General features: G+C 36.0%; 1 protein-coding gene across 2 annotated transcripts; it reads left to right on the top strand.

Moving 5' to 3' along the window:
• LOC139759579 (uncharacterized) lies at positions 1-17123 on the top strand. 2 transcript variants are annotated; one of them, XM_071681862.1, is made up of 12 exons: positions 1-129; positions 1612-1686; positions 2383-2495; positions 3298-4457; positions 5182-5820; positions 7228-7323; positions 8288-8416; positions 8805-8886; positions 10304-11414; positions 13222-13401; positions 14277-15973; positions 16923-17123. In XM_071681862.1, the coding sequence occupies exons 2-12, from the start codon at positions 1642-1644 to the stop codon at positions 16975-16977; spliced, it is 5307 nt and encodes a 1768-aa protein (XP_071537963.1). In that variant the 5' UTR covers positions 1-129; positions 1612-1641; the 3' UTR covers positions 16978-17123. The 2 variants fall into 2 exon arrangements, with proteins under 2 accessions (XP_071537963.1, XP_071537964.1); XM_071681863.1 differs by having other exon boundaries at positions 14277-17123.
• Positions 17124-17860: the final 737 nt, after the last annotated feature.

The following is a 17860-nucleotide window of genomic DNA, read 5'->3' as shown; positions in this document are numbered from 1 at the left end:
TTGGAGTCATCTACCGGCGACAGGCTGAACCAAAGATGTAAACATAGGTCACTACCGCGCAGGGTTTGAACGCGACGCAGGATGAGCTATCCATTATATATTGGAGTTGATTCCTCACGGTATTTCCCCGTAAGTACTCAGATAATTACGATATATTACATAGTAAGAGATTTGCCAAGTCATGGAGAGTGCTGGTGAAGGCAGGTGTTTGGTTTGGCCTCATGTCCCTGATGGATTAACGATGCTAGGGGAAACGGGTGTGGCGATTTTCACATCTGTTGGGATTAGTCTAATAGATCATCCTTTTTGTCAAGGGCTTTTCTATTATGGCTCTATCACTGATGATAAGGTGATTAGTGACATTGGACATTGAGAATGAGAATAACTGTAGGTAATTTTGAAATGTATCCTCATTTGAAAACCAAGTTAACTAAGGTAAGCACTTTGTTTACATATTATAGCCTGTTAGTGAGAATGGTTAAGGTTGGACCTGAAGCGTTGTTTAAGGGTAAATGTATAAGATTTTCAGTGATTGTAGTTGTTATTAAGTGGATTGATTGCATTGCACACTTCACATTCTTAGATAGCTGTCTTGAGAATCATGAATGAGTTACAAAGGATTACAAAGGACAGCAGGGCTTGGAAGATCAGAGAATATGTAGGGTTCAGTAGCCGAAAATGACCAAAAAAATAAGTTACTCTAGGTGTGGGTTTCGGTTGATAATTTTGAGTACAGTACAATTTAGCTTAACCAAACTAAACCCAAGTTTTGTTTAGGAAACAAATTTGATTTTTTGATTGAACAGTACTGTGCTTTCTCAAAGTTGTGGTTTCTTAGGTTAGATTGGACAGATAGCAGTTTTACTTTATTGATAGGGATACAGACCATTGATAATCTCTTAAGTATGAGACATATTTCATATTTAAGTGGGAGCGTGCCAGTATTTTGTTACAAGATGTCATCCTATGTTCCATGTGTACCTGTAATGTTTTGTGAGTGTGCTGCTGTCATTATCAAGAAAGTTATCAGTATTCATTAACACAGCAAGCTTATATTTACTACTACCTTCAATGTTTGATAAACATTTCCTTTTCTTATGTACTATTCTTTGATAATTTGTTGTATAAACACTGTATTAGAATTATATTAAAGCCTTTGCATATGTTGAAGCTCCTGCTAAGTTAGACTATCTGAGGCTTTCTCAAGTACTGCTACACTGAACATCTGAAATTAGTCTGAATATTTATTCTTGGAAATTAAATGGTATAAGATCCAAAACTCTGTTTTGAATTTTTCCAGAATTATGCTATCAATAAAAAGGTTTTACCTGTAAATTAACTTAATGATTTGAAGAACATTAAACCTTTGACAAAAAACTTATGCAGTTGTTTCCTAGTATTTAAAGGAACACAGGAAAGTGCTAAGTGAAGATTTGTCCTCTAACACTTGATTTATACGTATCACCTCTGCATTGGTAGAGGCAGTCAGGTAAGAAAGAAAATAGAACTTTATATATAGGCTTTTCATGTTTATAAGTGAAAAATCTAGAAATAAGGGACTCTTTATATTTCATAATGAATATTTACTTGCAATAAACTTTTTCGTGACAGATTTCATAGCAGTAAAGAATTTCACTGACTATGGGGGACCGAAGCCTTCCTCCACAGGTGGATGGCCATCCACAGGTGTGTATCCTCTTAATGAACTTCCTGTAGTTGAAAGTTTACTTAACTGTATTTTTTGAAGTGTAATAGTTCTGTTGCAAAGACTTTGCTTTGCCTAGGGTTTCATGAATAACCATGATTTGCATCAGGTCTGTCACAGTTATAGTCAAAACTGCATTACTATGCTCCATTTTTTACTTCATTGAGCAATTAGGGATGATGTGTTTGCATGATATTCTTAATAATGGTATAGCGTATGACTGAAGTAGGTATCTTGGAATAGATGAAATGTGTTAGGCTGTGAAGTATGTTTATTGTAGCCTTACTAATCATACTGAATATTTTGTTGGGGAAATTTCTACTTAAAATTTGTTTGGGAGGATTTTTCAAAATGGTATAGACATACAGGACACATGGTAAATCAGAGATTGGCACGGGAACAAGAAATTGTTTTATTATGGTCAAATAACAATTCTTTTATCGTTTTTCAAAAAACTTTAATGATGCCTAGAACATTTAGATGTCGCCAAATGGATAATTTAGTATATCCCACAAGTAAATGCTTTATTCAAGAAACTTACCCAAAAATTAAAGGGGGAAGTTTAGTGTATTTTTTATTGAGTTATCTCTGCAGAATGAATACTGATTATTCAAAAGAGTATCATCTTTACATCTTTTTGTTTTGATAGTACAGTATTTGAAAAAAGATTCTTACAGGGTCGCCTTGATGTCATATTTGGGCGTCCTGCTGTATTCCCACCTCCCAAGGCTACGCAGTCATTTATCTTCACATTCCGTTGGTGGGGTGACACCCGACCTTGTATTTTACGGTATAGTACTCATTAAACTTATGTTATTCTTTATTTGCTGTTAGATATTTTATAGGATGTTGGAGAAGCTGGTCAGAAATATGTTAGTCTTGAAAAGAAGATGAAACTACTGAAGTATATGTTGTCTAATTTGGAAGCAGCTATAAAAGTTCGAACTTTAGGAAACAGGATTTGATGAAAGTGGAAATGGCGGGAAGTGGGGATCTGTTGGGTGTATTTGTGAATGACTCAGGAATACCTTTAGTACAGTGAGTATATATACAGTCCCAACAATATTATATGGAAGTGAGGATGGGCTATAGATAAGACTGTGAAGAGGAGAGTCGGTGTTTTGTAAATTACATGTTTGAGGATCATTGTTAACTGGATAGTTAGTAGAATTCAAGGGGATGAAGCCATTTATGTTCCATGTATTTCACTTTTCAATGCCAAAGCTATTACCTAAGAGAATATAAATGTTGAATAAAAGATATGAAAATGAGGGAAAAGCTACATCTCTGTAAGGTTGCAAAAGTGTTTTTCATAGTTTTATTCATATTGATTTATGATGTGAAAGTAATTTTTCTGCATTTATCACCCTCCTGTATAGCAGAAAAAATGCAGGTAACATATAGGTAACTTTATGCTTTGCAGCTTTTGAAGCTTAAACTAGCTGCTGGTTTCATATTTTTTTATTTCAAACATGCATTTATGAAACCGTAGCATGATTCTTGTCTTACTTGATTAGTAATGTTGTTTATCATCTTTTAAAGTCCTGTTGTCTGTTGGATTAGATTTTTTGATACTTTTCTGTATATTACAGGCTACCGCCAGAGAAAAGTGAAGCAAGAATCACATACGTTGTCACTTGTGGTCCACAGTCTTTTCGACAGTATCTCTGTGACACAAAAAACTTGCATGTGAGTGTCAAGATAGGTGGTGGAGAAAATGTGGAAATAACAGAAAATGAGAAGGCCATTTTGGGGCATCATGGACAAAGCCCTAGGAGAATGGAAGGTGAAACACCTCGACAAAAATTATTCAGACGGCAACTAAGACTTAAGAAAGGTTGGCAAGATGGCGATGTAATAGGGAGTTTTATACTTTCAGATTTAAGACTGAATGCACGAGGTGACTATGTTCATGAAGGTAGAATAATAGATTCTTCTGCAGATATAATTGGTACAGTAGTTGTTACAATGGTCTTCATGGAAGGATCTCTTGAAGATTTTCAGCAGATAAAGATCCAAAGTGAAGAAGAAACTTCTTTAAAAGAAGAAAATACCCAGGAAAAAACAGATGACATCAAATCCAGACCTCGTGCTTCTGGTATTCCAATTTTGGAATCTTATGGTAGTAAGACCTTGAAAACTCCTTCACAAGAAAGTTATAGACCTAGGAGCCGGAGTGGTAGCTTTAGAGAGTCTCTTAAAAAGAAGTATGATAAGCTAAAATCTCCCAAGAAACAGCAACAGGATACATTTGATTTTATGGTTCAGGAGAAGGAAAACCAGGTGCCACAGAGGAAGAGAGCTGCCAGTTTCACTCATGTGGGAAGAGAAGGAGCATCACAGCAGGATAAACAAAGGATTAAAAAACATGATAGTCTATATCTTCACCATCAAGGTAATATGCAAGTTAAACAAGATAATTCACAAGTGAGGCAGCAAGATGAAGCACAACAAGGATTTAAAGAAAGTTTGCAGGTGGGCCAGCAAAGAAGTTCACAATTGAAACAGCAAGAGAGTCCACAAGTGGGACATCAGAAAGGTTTACAAGTGGAACAGCATGAGGCCCCTCAGGTTGTACGCCGTGCAATACCACAGTTAGTACGTCAAGAAAATTCTAGGATGCCTGGCCAAGGTAGCCCACAGGTGGTGCGGCGTGAAAGAAGACCCCAAGATGGTAGCTTTGCCAGAGAACGACCTGCAAGTTGGGGTCTGTATCCGCTCTTGAATGGGGCAGATCCACATTCTTTAGTTGGTACGTCCATGTTTGTTTTCATTTGTTTACATTTTTAAACAGCTTAATAGTTCATAGTTTATTTTCATTGCTTTTGTTCTTTCACATGGTAACCAAATTTGTTGTGCTGTATGTTAATTCATGTTAACTGGTAATGCGAAAGACAGTTAGGGGGAAATACTGACTGTTTGAATAGGATCTTCATTTAATATACAGTTTTTACATAAGTATGGTAAATTTACAACAGATGTTGGTGGTAGTCATTGTATTTGATATTTCTAGGACTGTATTTCAAATCTTGATGATATAGATCCATGAAGTGTATGTGTTACTTTTTTCATTGGTTTTAGGTACTGGTGTATATTACAACTAGATCTGAATAATTTATTGTTTCTGTAGATACAGAGGAAGTTTTTGTCTCAGAGTTGTAGCAAATGATTAAGATTTTCGTATTGGTATCTCCAATTGTATGAAGTACTGTACATGCTTTTGTATGATTCAAATAATATGCACTGTGAATTAACAGATTTCAAATTGCCAAATGTTATCCATGTATATTGTGGATTACTGTTTTGTAGCAGTTCATATTGAATCAAAAACAATGGTTATATCCTTTGTTTTTTATTCAAATACTTTTGAAATGTAATACAGTAGCGAGTATCATTTATATTATGGCTGAGATTGATATCAAATATCTTTTTTCACATGACATGAGAACTGATTTGTATCTTTTATGATGTATCAGATTCAGGTGCAGTTAAAGCTGGTGACCTTCCAATTCTTCTGGAAGTTTTAGAGGGAAGATCACCTAACCTTGATCTCTCCAACTTAGACCCAGAGACCCAGAAGCTTCTTGATGGTCTTGATCTCTCCATGAGCTTTTCTGGTATCAGTACTGACTCTTCTATTAGTACTGACTCTTCAAGAAAAAAAGTCTCTCATATTCAGGGATCTAGCACTGAAAGTGTTACAGAAAAAACAAAAAGCCATATGTATAGTGTATTTAAGGATAGTCAAAAAGATACTGTTGATGTCTCATGTTTGTCTATGCCTTCGGGAGTATGGCCACTAGATGAACGAAAAGAAGGTTCACAGAAAAGTAAAAATTTAACTGCTGCGCCATCCATGGATAAAATTCTCGCTCACGATAGCCCAAAGTTTGGATCTCCACAAAGATTTCAGCAAGGAGTAAATGTACGAACAAAAATTCCCACTTCACAGATTAATAGAACAGCAGTAAAGGCTTGTCGGACACTCATATCACGGACAGTCCCAGATAAGAAGCGTCCATCACCATCTCAGGATTTATCTTCAAGTCCAAAAGAAAGTGAGGAATTGTGTTCTAAGAATGAAAAGACAGTGCCAAGCAAATATGGATCAGAAGGTTTGTTAAGATTACATCCTTTACTACTTTCCATTGTGTTTACCCAACACCACATTTGTTTCTCCCTTTTACTAAAGTACACAGTTTAGTCATGTTTATCAAGAAAATTCTGTTGAAAGCTTTCCTTTCATCATATTTTGAACTACACATCACTATTTGCTAAATACTTATAGTTCTGCCTTTCAGTAGTTCTTTGTCTAAGTAACCTCAAATTAATTGACTTCTTCATTTGCACAAGGTTTCCACCAACCCTTTATGTACGGTACTTTTCCTTTGCTTTACTTCTCTCAGTCAGACGATGCATATTTCACTCTTCTTTGACCCCTGTTATGTGGATTATGCTGTCTGATAATTCCTTCATCATAGACTTTATGGAAGCTCATATGTGACTGTTTCCAACTCTTTTGGAAAATAACATGCTATTCTGGAAGGAGGTAGAGAGGTGCTAGAGGAAGGTTTGTTTGAAAGGTGAGGGTGCAGTTTGAGTGCAGTTGTTTCCTTCTTCAGAAACTGTATCCTTACTTTATGCAGCTGTAAATGGAAACATAGTCCATGAAGCAGAATCACAGTAGAATGTAATGTCAGTCTCATTATTTTTGAACCATTAGCTACAAAACTGCAGTTCTTTAACTCTTCCTGCTTCATACCAAATACTGCTAATGGAATTAGAAAAAATATTAAATAATATATGAAGCAATAATCTTTGTGCCGCTTTAACTCTGTTTCTTGTACTTGGCTAGTGATGTTAGTCCTTTATTTTCTGCTCTATATCACTATTGTTCAGCAAGACTTCAAATAATATGTTTTCTTGTTCGTATTCTAATTATTTTCCCTTTATTATGGGTAAGTTTGTGTTGGTATGGTTAATTCATTATTACTTCTTTCAATTATAACATTAATGCAAGAAAAATCAAACATTCACAGTATGCTGAATAAAATGAACTTTTTTCTTTGATATGTTTTATTATGTTTATTTTCAGATTTTGATGCTGTAATTTGCAAATGTTAGTATTTAACATTAATTTTGATAAATTTTTCTGGAACTTTTGCTGTTTCATAGTAAAACAAGGGAAAAGATTTCAAGAAATGGTTAGTTAAAAAACAATGCTGAAATTCATTTTAGGGAGTACCAGAGTTCTAGCCACATGGACCGTCAGATCTCATGGTACTGAATAGCAGGGAATTCACTTTCCTTGGTCCAGATTGGTTCTATCTCCATTTATTATGAAAAATGATGGATTGCATTGTAAGTTGCACATTAAAGATTGCATTTTAAGTTGCACATTAATTGTTTAATTTTCATTAATGAATTCTGTCATTCTACTTCATATTTATCATCTGATCTATACATTTTTTTATTATCACTGCACCTTTGGTGTATAATCATTTGATTTAATCATCACTCAGATGAGGGTTCAGTGCTGGTGGTAGACGTTGGAACACTTACACTAGCACCTCCGTTACTTCCTCCAAAACCATCAGATAAGACAGAAAAGATTTCTGGTAAGTAGGATAGGGAATTAGAATATGTTGAAATATGTACATAATTATGTAAAAAAAAAAGAATAATGGTAAATATATAAGGTATTGAAATCTAGATGGAATATGTACAATTATTCCAGCACATTCCATTCTGTTCTTTCTTTTACACAAAGGGCTTATCTTTGTATCCATGCAACCCTGTGAGAACTACTATACCATCAAACATACCCATCTTTGCTCACACAGACAGTGACCTCTCTCCATACACTCCTCATTGTATCCAAGACCTCAACCCTCTTTCCCACACTATGGCTCATATCAGCTCTCTTGGTTTCATTCTCTGCCAGGTTTGCTCTGAGATATTTAGAACACTCTACTTCCTCCATGTTCTGTTCATTCAAACTCACTCCAGCTAATGTGGTATCTACTGCTAACCCAATAACCTTACTTTTATTCATATTTACTTTAAAATTTCTCCTTTCACACTCTCTCCCCAACTCAGAAACCAGCTTTTGCAGTTCCCCAGTTCAGTATGCCACCAATGCCCCATCATTAGCAAACAGTAACTGTCTGACTTCCCAGGACCCAACAACTCCTCACAGACTGCAGACCTGCTCCTCTTTCCAAAACCATTAAATTTACCTTTCTCACCACCATATCCATAAGCAGATTAAACAACCATAGTGACATCACACATCCCTGCTGCTAGTCACTATAAATGATGTACTGAAATGATAGGCATATATTTATCATTTATATTCACTTGCATGTATGATTTTTATGTTGTATGTTTTAGATTTTCCATGTTTTTTTTCAGGTAATGTCTATAATACAGTGTGTCCATATGTAATTGTTTTAGTTAGCTTTTCATATGAAAATTGAAAATATGTTAAGACCTTTATGTTATCATATATGTGGTTATATTGCTGCCTATTATTGCATGTTATGATTGTTACACATCTTTACATGATGTATAATTCATTAGGTGTCCGTGTGATGCATCGCAGCCGTGTATGTTACCTAACAATTCTGGATGTAGATGTTCCTGGATTGGATGTCCCTCCTGACTGGGAAATGTCTCAGACATGTGCTTCACGACAGCTTACTGACCATGGTATGTCTGAACAGAGAAATTTTATATTCTTAAGATTGATCACTTTTAAGGAGGCAATTCAGGTGATGCATAGGCATAAGGCAATTCTCATGTGCCCCTTCAATTTTTGAACTATGAATACCTGTACTTTTTGATTCATTATGAGTGTTTTGAGGCTACTAGATGTTGTGTACATAGATATTATTGGGAAAAGCAGAATTTATTCCTTTATAATGTCTGTGAAAGGTGAGTTTGTTGTGTTTTGTAATTAATGAATCATAAGTCTGTCCTTTATACAAAAACGGTAATAATATTCAAGATGGTGGATATGAGCTTATTAAATTTTTGTATACTGCCTTAGTTAATTTAAGTGAATTTTATATGTAAGAAATTATATTTCTTATTCCAGATGTTCACTACAATGTACGTGAGGTATTGAGGTTACCACCAGCATCAGCTGTGGAGATTCTGAGGGGTCAGCTTTTAGTTAGGTGAGGCTTACTGTATAGAGATTAAAGTGTTTTAGGAGACATCATTAGAACACTTACATGTAGCTCTCTAAACTGATTAATAAAATGTCTCATAATTCAAATGGATTTGGAAATCTTTGTTTTTGTTATGGTAAATTTTTAAAAATTACCCTCTTCCCAATATAGTTGCCTCTTCATCTGATAATGCTTCGATTTAAAAAACTTAAGTGATAATCTTTCATTTATTCTTCCTGAGCATCATTAGTATTCTTGGCATATAATACTAAAAAGGCAGGAAATAATGGGTAAAGTGCAAGCAAACTGTGGCAAGAGCACATGTTGGCAGAAGCATAAATTTACCTTCAAGCTTATTGCTAGTGGATGAGATGTGAATTGCAAAGTATTTTGCCATGTTATGAAGTACATACATGAATAAGGAAACAATGGTTTGGACATTGAAGGCCGCAAGTATGAATATGTACCTGTGTATATATGTATGAAGGTATATATCTGTGTATGTATATGTATGTATATGTTGAAATGTATAGGTATGTATGTGTGCATGTGTGGGCATGTATGTATATACATGAGTATGTGAGTGGGTTGGGCCATTCTTTCGTCTGTTTCCTTGCGCTACCTCACTAACGCGGGAGACAGCGACAAAGTATGATAAAATATAGATATTATATTATTATCATACTTTGTAAAATATAAATATAAATGTATAAATATATAGGAGGGTGAAAGGCGTGCAAGGAATAGAGTGAATTGGAACGATGTGGTATACTGGGGTCGACATTCTGTCAGTGGATTGAACCAGGCCATGTGAAGTTTCTGCGATAAACCATGGAAAGTTTTGTGGGGCCTGGATGTAGAAAGGGAGATGTGGTTTCAGTGCATTACACATGACAGCTAGAAACTGAGTGTGACGAATGTGGCCTTTGTTGTCTTTTCCTTGTGCTTCCTCACGCGCGCACAAGGAGAGGGGGTGCCATTTCATGTGTGGTGGGAATGGATGAAGGCAGCAAGTATGAATATGTACATGTGTATATATGTATATATCTATGTATGTATATGTATGTATACGTTGAAATGTATAGGTATGTACATGTGCGTGTGTGGGCGTCTATGTATATACATGTATATGTGAGTGGGTTGTGCCATTCTTTCGTCTTCTTCCTTGCGCTACCTCGCTAATGTGGGAGACAGTGACTAAGTATAATGATATATGAAATATATAAAGCAGATTTAGTGTAATTATGATGTGTCGTTGGATGTATTACAATTTTGTACCCTAATTCTAAAATGTTGAAATAATGTTCTGTGCGATGCCTTTGTATGAGGAAATGCTAGTATTGTTATTCAGTGTCTGTTTATTGACTTTTTGTCATAACCAGCATAGATTATCAATTAGATTAATGTAATGATTGTTTCTTAGGTGTGTTTGTCGTCGTTTAGGTGAGCGAGAGAGTGAGGAAGTGGGCAGTGCTAGCATCAGCCTGATGGACTTATGGCAGCTTAATGGCTCTCAGGTTCAAGTGCCACTCTTCAGGTCACATATCCAGGATGACAAAGATTCTCTATCTAGAAAACAAGGGAAGAAGGCCAGGAAAAGAGAAGAAGAGCAAAAGGAACAGTCTCTTGCATGGCTGACTTTCACAGCTCGGTTGGGATTGGCAGTTAGTCAGAAAACACATTATGTAGATGGGGATGGAAAGAGCTGGAATGTGCCAATGAAAGCAGAGTTATTAGAAACAGCTGAACATGTACCTAATAATTCAAATGAAAAAATGTCACTGGCTTCAAGGCCATCAGGGGAAAGTTTTTATTCGGAAAAATTTGTTGAGAGAGAAAGTGTACACAAATCTCAGGGTCTGTCATCTTACTCTCACCTAACTGAAGGCAAATATTCTGCTACAGACCTCAGAGAACCAGTTTATCATGTAAAGCCCAGAAAGGCTGTACCTGAAGGTTGTGAACATTCAGGATCAGCTGCTTTTAACTCTATATATGTCCCAACACACATGAAAAGTCCAAGTGAGAAGGTTTTTAAGGGTGATTGGCAGTATCCTGTGAGCCAAGGCAAAATTGATATTGTTGAAAGTCTGCTAAAAGCACCACAGGACACTGATGTTACTAGTTCCAGTGATTCAGGATTTCTTGGTTATCATGAGTCATTCCTTGCTGGTATTAATGGGTATGAGAGCTCCAATAAGAAACCTATTGAGAGTGGTGGTGAGTCCCCATGTATAAGAACTGCCTCAGAATTTATTGCTGATTTTATAAATTATGATAAATTAAACTGGAGACCTGGCATTGAGTTAAGAAGAGAAGAACGTGGAGGAGCATGTAGAGTGCACCTAGAAATTCTTAAAGGACGAAATATGCCATGGCTTGAAGGACCAGATGGAACACCAAGACCCCCAAACTGTTATGTTAAAACCACCGTGGGATCTCATAATATTCTCACCAATGTTTGTCATGAATGTGACAATCCTGTGTGGAGTTTTGCAACTGATGTACTTCTCCCATATTCTCAACTAACTCAAGTGAGTATTAGTATGTGTATTACCTAAGCGTTTGTAAAAGTACTAGTTTTCTGTACAGTTTATATCACTGACATTTCATCATATTCATTTTTATACTTTTTAACTTTATCACCAGGGATAGGGGAGAAAGAATACTTCCCACATATTCCCTGCGTGTCATAGAAGGTGATTAGAATGGGTGGGAGTGGGTTGCTAGAAATCCTCCCCTCCAGTTTTTGCTTTTCCAAAAGAAAAAACATAGAATGAGGCCAAGGGAGGATTTTCCTAAGGCTCAGTCCTCTGTTCTTGATGCTACCTTGCTAACATGGAAAATGGCAAATGTGTATGAAAAAAATTTGTAACTCAGCAGCTTAAGAAGAAATTGTAGAAAATGGGTTGAGCATTCATGCATATTTTGATTAGTATTAGGAAACTTCATTTAGTTTCTATATGACATTCATGGAGTAAATGTAGATCCTGATTCAGATTTTCGTTCTGAATGGAACATTGATGCTTGTGAGATTTCAGGTACTTTGAACTTGAGAGCGAGGGTGACTGCTTGGTTTGTGTGTGTATGCGATGATGACATCAGAATTATTGATTAGTTTGCATTATTCATCATGTGTGTAGTTGTGGTCTTTACTGTTTTAAATACACTCAGAGTATTGGTGGTATTTGGCATATGTAGAAGCTTCATTTGTGTATCTCAGGATATTGTTGCTCCATGTCTTTCTTCACAGATTTCTATGAAGAAACAACTAGACTCTTATTTGTGGAAAGTTCTGTTGTAACAGTAGACATCAGAGTATCTTTTCGTGATATGCAGTATCTTGTATTCAACATAAAAGGCTTTTACAAATTCTCTTCTAGTTGTACAGTAGAGTGGTCATCACCTATCTCCTTATATTACTTGTTATTTGTTCACCTGCAGCACACTTATTAGTTCAGTCCCTTCATATTCATTTGATCACCTGTAGCACACTTATTAGTTCAGTTCCTCCACATTTTTAGATTCTTTATTCTTGTATTGTTTATTCATATCAGTGAAACAGTCTTCACTTAAGATTTTCTATCTTTCTACTTCAAACACTGTTCCATTCAGCACACAGTCCCTTACATAATGATTTTGGTCTTTTTTAACTATCATTCTTTCCTTTGTCAATTTTTTTCAATTTGCATGTGTGACAAGCATGTCCTCTTATTACAAATGCTCCTTGCTGTAGTACCCTTCCCACTCACATATGCTTTATCCTTCCCCTTGCTCTTAATCCCCTTCCTCAACTTTCTGTCACTTGAATTATTTGTTGTACACCTTTCTAGCCCTGCTTTCCAATTGTCCATTTCACCTTAAACTACAGCATTTACTCCTAGAACCACTCCTTCATTTGTTCCTTATCTCCCTTTAGCATTCTTACATTTATCTCTATTTTTTTTCATGTCATAAATGTTATCATATTGTTCTCTCTAGCCCTGCTTTCCAGTCATCCATTTCACCTTAAACTGTAACATTGTATAACCAAGTAGCACATTCTTTTCCCTACAAATGATATTAGTGCAGACCTGAAGCTGCATGAGATTTGTAAAAGGTATCCTGGGGTTATATGGCTTTTGAAAAAAGAAAAAAGAAAACTCATGTAAAGAATAGGCATACCTATGCTTACAATCTAAATCTAGACATGTAAAATCTTTTTCCTACCCTTCTGTTAAGATTTTATCTTTGAATGTTTTCTTCCATATGTTCATGTTTATATGCATTTAGTATAACATAAGTCATAGTGTCAGTGTATGATTACTGTAATTCATCATAAGTTCTTACTCTGATTACCAGACTGATGGGAATTTGATCCTGAAAGTTCATCATACACCAGTGGATCAGAGGACATCTATTGACGATCCTCTTCTGGGATTTGTATGTGTAGATGCCACATCCATATGGAGTGGCCATGTCTCTCTCTGTGGATGGTATCCTCTGCTGGATCTCCGTGGTGCTGTTAGAGGCCATGTAAAGGTTGGTATCATTATTCGTAATGCCACCTTGCTAATGCAGGAAATGGGTATGTTTGAAGGAATAGTAGTTCCAACAATGTTATATGGTTGTGAGGCATGAGCTATAGATAGGTTTGTACGGAGGAGGGTGAATGCGTTGGAAATGAAACATTTGAGGGCAATATGTGGTGTGAGGTGGTTTGATCAAGTAAGTAATGAAAGGGTAAAAGAGATGTGCGGTAATAAAAGTAGTTGAGAGAGCAAAAGAGGTTGTGTTGAAATGGTTTGGACGTATGGAGAGAATGAGTGAGGAAAGACTGACAAAGAGGATATATGTGTCAAAGGTGAAGGGAACAAGGAGAAATGGGAGACCAAATTAGAGGTGGAAGGATGGAATGAAAAAGATTTTGAGCGATTGGGGCCAGAACATACAGGAGGGTGAGAGGCGTGCAAGGAATATAGTGAATTGGAACGATGTGGTATACTGTGGTCGACATGCTGTCAATGGACTGAACCAGGGCATGTTTAATGTCTGGGGTAAACTATAGAAAGGTCTGTGGGGCCTGGATGTGGATAGGGAGCTGTGGTTTAGGTGCATTACACTTGACAGCTAGAGACAGGGTGAGTGAATGTGGCCTTTTTTGGTCTGTTTTCCTGGCACTACCTCGCTGAAATGGGGGGTAGTGATGCTATTTCCTGTGTGGCTGGGGTAGCACCAGGAATGAATGAAGGCAAGCAAGTATGAATATGCAAATGTGTATATATGTATATGTCTGTATATGTGTATGTACATCTTGATATGTAGTATATATATGTGCGTGTATGGGCATTTATGTATATATATGTATATATGAGTGGATGGGCCATTCGGTAATAATGTTTTATCTCTCTTTTCAGGTTTCACTTACTCCACATGAGCCTCCTCAGACTTTAACTCCAAGTCATTGGCATTCAGTAAGTCTAGAAGAACAGACCAGTAACTACCCACCATCAGGTTTTTGCCAGTCAAGGCATTCTTACCCACAGTATACTGCTCATGCAGGAGACTTATATTCAGAAACAGAACATACATATGCAAAAAGTGACATTGGAAGCTCTTCCCTTGGATCTTTGGCAAGATCCACAAATGCAATGCCACAGCTTTCACCTAGGTCTCATAGAAAAAACTGCAATCGAGATGGACAAGGTGTGCAACAATACACTACTGCAACTAAAGGAATCTATAGCTCTATAAACCAGACACATGAATCTTCCCCATATTATGTTTGTCCATCTGTGATAGACTCAAGACCAGTTGTTGATAAGCATGTAGTTGATAATTCCTCTGAGTCTAGTTGTGAAGCTTCACAGTTGTATACAGGGGTTACAGCTGAAAACCAGATCCACAGTTTGGGTAGAAAAGGATCCAGCATTCCAATCTTCTCTCGTAATAGGAGTTCTCCTAAATCTCCAAACCATAATACTGATAAACCTCAGTCTAACAGTATCTTGACGGAGGTGGTGCATAAAGAACAAGAAAATCTTTGTCCAGATACATCAGTTAGTAGTCAGGGGTATTTTAAGCACAAAGGGTCAATAATTGTTAAAGGTTCAACTGCAGAATCAAATAAGTTGTCCCACCAGATGGAAACAACTTTAAAAGATTCTAGTAATCTCACTATTTACAAGCATCCATCTGATAAGGAAAATGAAAAGGGCACTTCATTACTCAGAGACTCTATGATTGTTTCTGATTTCCAAATGCAGAAAGACAATGAACAGAGTAAGGAAGGTAGAGGTAAAGAGGAAATGGTCACAAGTAACATTAGTCCAACAAACAGCAAATATGGGTCAGATAAAAAAACATTTGTCTCAAGTGCAGGTAGAGACTCTCCATCATGTGAAACCCAGTCCCAAGTTACAGACTCAAAAGTGACTTCAGCTGATAATAAGCCAAGTTCTTGTTTGAAGGTTCCTGGTAGTCCATCACTGAGAACAAAGCATGTAACGTTTGCACATAAATTAGTACAACACCAGAGGAATGAAGCAGCAACTGCTGTTCATTCTTCCCAAGATAAGGTTAACAGGAAGTACCAGTTGCAGTCACAGCCGTCCAGAATACCCCACACTTGTCATCAAGAAATGTTTTTAGATTCTAATATTCAGAGTAGCATGGAACAAGAACTTAGAAAGATAGTGATATCAAGGGATAAAATACCTTCCCAGCCCATGATGTTAGAGGGATCAGATTTGCAGGTTGTGCCATGTAGAGAAGTAGACACACAAGCTGTAACAGCAACTGTAAGTGTTCAGAGCAACAAAACCCTGAATGCAGTGGCTGGTTATGGAAATAATGCATCACAAGACAAGAACAAAGCAGATTTAATCATGGCCTTTTCGTGGATGAATCAGACATCAGGTTGTGATACTCCTTGTGTTTCTTACATTGAATCAAAGCAAACTATGCAGAGCAATCATGAATCTAATGGCAATTGTACTTCCAGTGATAATTCATCAATTGAAATGAGAAAGGCAGCTATAGATTCCAACAGCATCAGTTTACAAAAGAAATCAAGAAAATTTAGAAGTAGACTAGCGGCAAATTTTAACATCAAGTAGGTTCTTCTTTTACTTTTCTTCATTGCATCCTTTTATTCAGAATCGTTGATGTAAGAGAAATAGTACAAAGTTATTTTCCATTTTCTCATTTTAATGTTATTTAATCCAAAAGCATTTAATGAACTGTAATGCATATAGTTGAATAGTTAAAATAGCAATGGAACCAAAACACTTAGTATGTGGGTTATTAATCAGTATTACTCAAAAAGTAAACAAAGCATGTTTTGGTCCATTTTCAGTTTCATACATTCAAGAGAAAACATGGTTTTTATTCACGTATTTCCTTGTCATAATTTTAACCAAAACTCATGATAATTGCATTGTTCAGCCATTGAATCAAGCTCTTGTTTTCCTTGGATGCCTTATGTCTTGAGCTTATCGTAGACATATAAAGAAACCGTTTAGATGCCTGAACTGTTCTATATTTGATTATTGATCTCAATCTACATTTGTCACAAACTTTTGGTGTATTTTTATGATGAATACTTGTGTGATAATGGTGCTCCTTCTATGTGCTCCTTGCATTGATATATTTAAGTCTGTGTTTAAAGAATATATAATTTTTTTTTTTTGGCTATTATACTGTTTTATCATCCAAGCCGCTCATTGCTCATAATGATGTATTTTATTTTGAGTACATAATTGCCTTTTTTGCCTTTGAAAAGATGTGTAAAGCTCAGATAAACAATGATCTCTCAAGTGCACAAATCCAGTCTCCAACTGTCAGGGTGAAATATGTCTCAATCTAATTTTCCCCTGCTATTTTCCCTTTGTTCACACACCAACAAAACTTTGGTATGTATCACTCATATTTTTTTTTGTTTATTACACTGTTTTAAGACAATCTCCCTCTTTGCCTCCAACCATTACTTGAAAAGGATACGTCTTCCTCTACTGTGTCTCAAGCTACTACTGTTTGCACTTAGTGTTTTTATCTTATTACAGGTCCATTTCAAGAAATCAAGAAAAATTGTTTGTTGGCTTTAACTCATTTCACTAACATTCCAAAAGAGGTATAAAAATCTGTCTTATCCATACATCATTATTAGATGGAACTTGTCTACAGTGCCTGAAAGTAAATAAAAGTATAATGAAGTATTACAAAAAGTAATGACACAAAATGGATGTATATAAATAAAGCTTTAAAGAAGACTAAAACCATTCATGTCCTAAGCTTATGGTAAGTGAAACAAGTGGACTTGGGACCTTCATATATTGTTCTTTTATATGCATTTAGTTTTTTCACTTTGGGAATAGGTTTGATTAATAAATGAGGAGTCCTTAACCACATATATTCAGAATTCATCTCCCTATAATGTCATTTGCTGGTATATGAAAACCAAATTCACCTTTACTCAGAATTTATGCATATGCAAGTTTAACCTCTCTTCATCGTACCTTTTAGCCCTTTGAATGTAATGCACGTCAGTAGAAGAGAGCACAGATGATTGCAGTGAACATCAGTAGAGGTATTAATTTTCTTGTCATTACTAAAATGGTCTTTCAATAGGGAGCTCCTATGGGATATTCAGGTCATGCTGCTGCCCTTAGCTTGAGAAATATGCATTTCACTCTCATGTACCATTAAAGAGAATATACATATGTCACTTTTAAAACAAAAGAATTTCTGTTGTATTAATGTTTGTGTTTTTTATTAGGACTTGAATGTATGTTCATTTATTCATTCAAAAATAAAGTTCTGCCTGTTTAAAATATTTGTAATATGTACTATATATAAAAATGTGCATATGTTAAAAATACTTAAATGACATGTATGTGTACTGTGAAATCAGGCCTGGAAAAACCATAAAATGTACGTGATTAGGAGTATGTAGAATGAAATGATGCCTGAAAAAATGACTATTACATACTTGCATAAATCA

The sequence above is a fragment of the Panulirus ornatus genome, chromosome 33 (genome assembly GCF_036320965.1).
Source record: "Panulirus ornatus isolate Po-2019 chromosome 33, ASM3632096v1, whole genome shotgun sequence".
Classification (NCBI taxonomy): domain Eukaryota; kingdom Metazoa; phylum Arthropoda; class Malacostraca; order Decapoda; family Palinuridae; genus Panulirus; species Panulirus ornatus.
The sequence above is the reverse complement of the archived record's forward strand: the minus strand, read 5'-3'. Positions and strand labels throughout refer to the sequence as shown.

Excerpts from the sequence above, each read along its gene's own strand:
- LOC139759579 (XM_071681862.1), top strand. The coding sequence starts at position 1,642 with ATGGGGGACCGAAGCCTTCCTCCACAGGTGGATGGCCATCCACAG. Across the intron at positions 8,887-10,303 it reads AGGGGTCAGCTTTTAGTTAG|GTGTGTTTGTCGTCGTTTAG; the intron begins GTGAGGCTTACT and ends ATTGTTTCTTAG. Across the intron at positions 15,974-16,922 it reads GCGGCAAATTTTAACATCAA|GTCCATTTCAAGAAATCAAG; the intron begins GTAGGTTCTTCT and ends ATCTTATTACAG.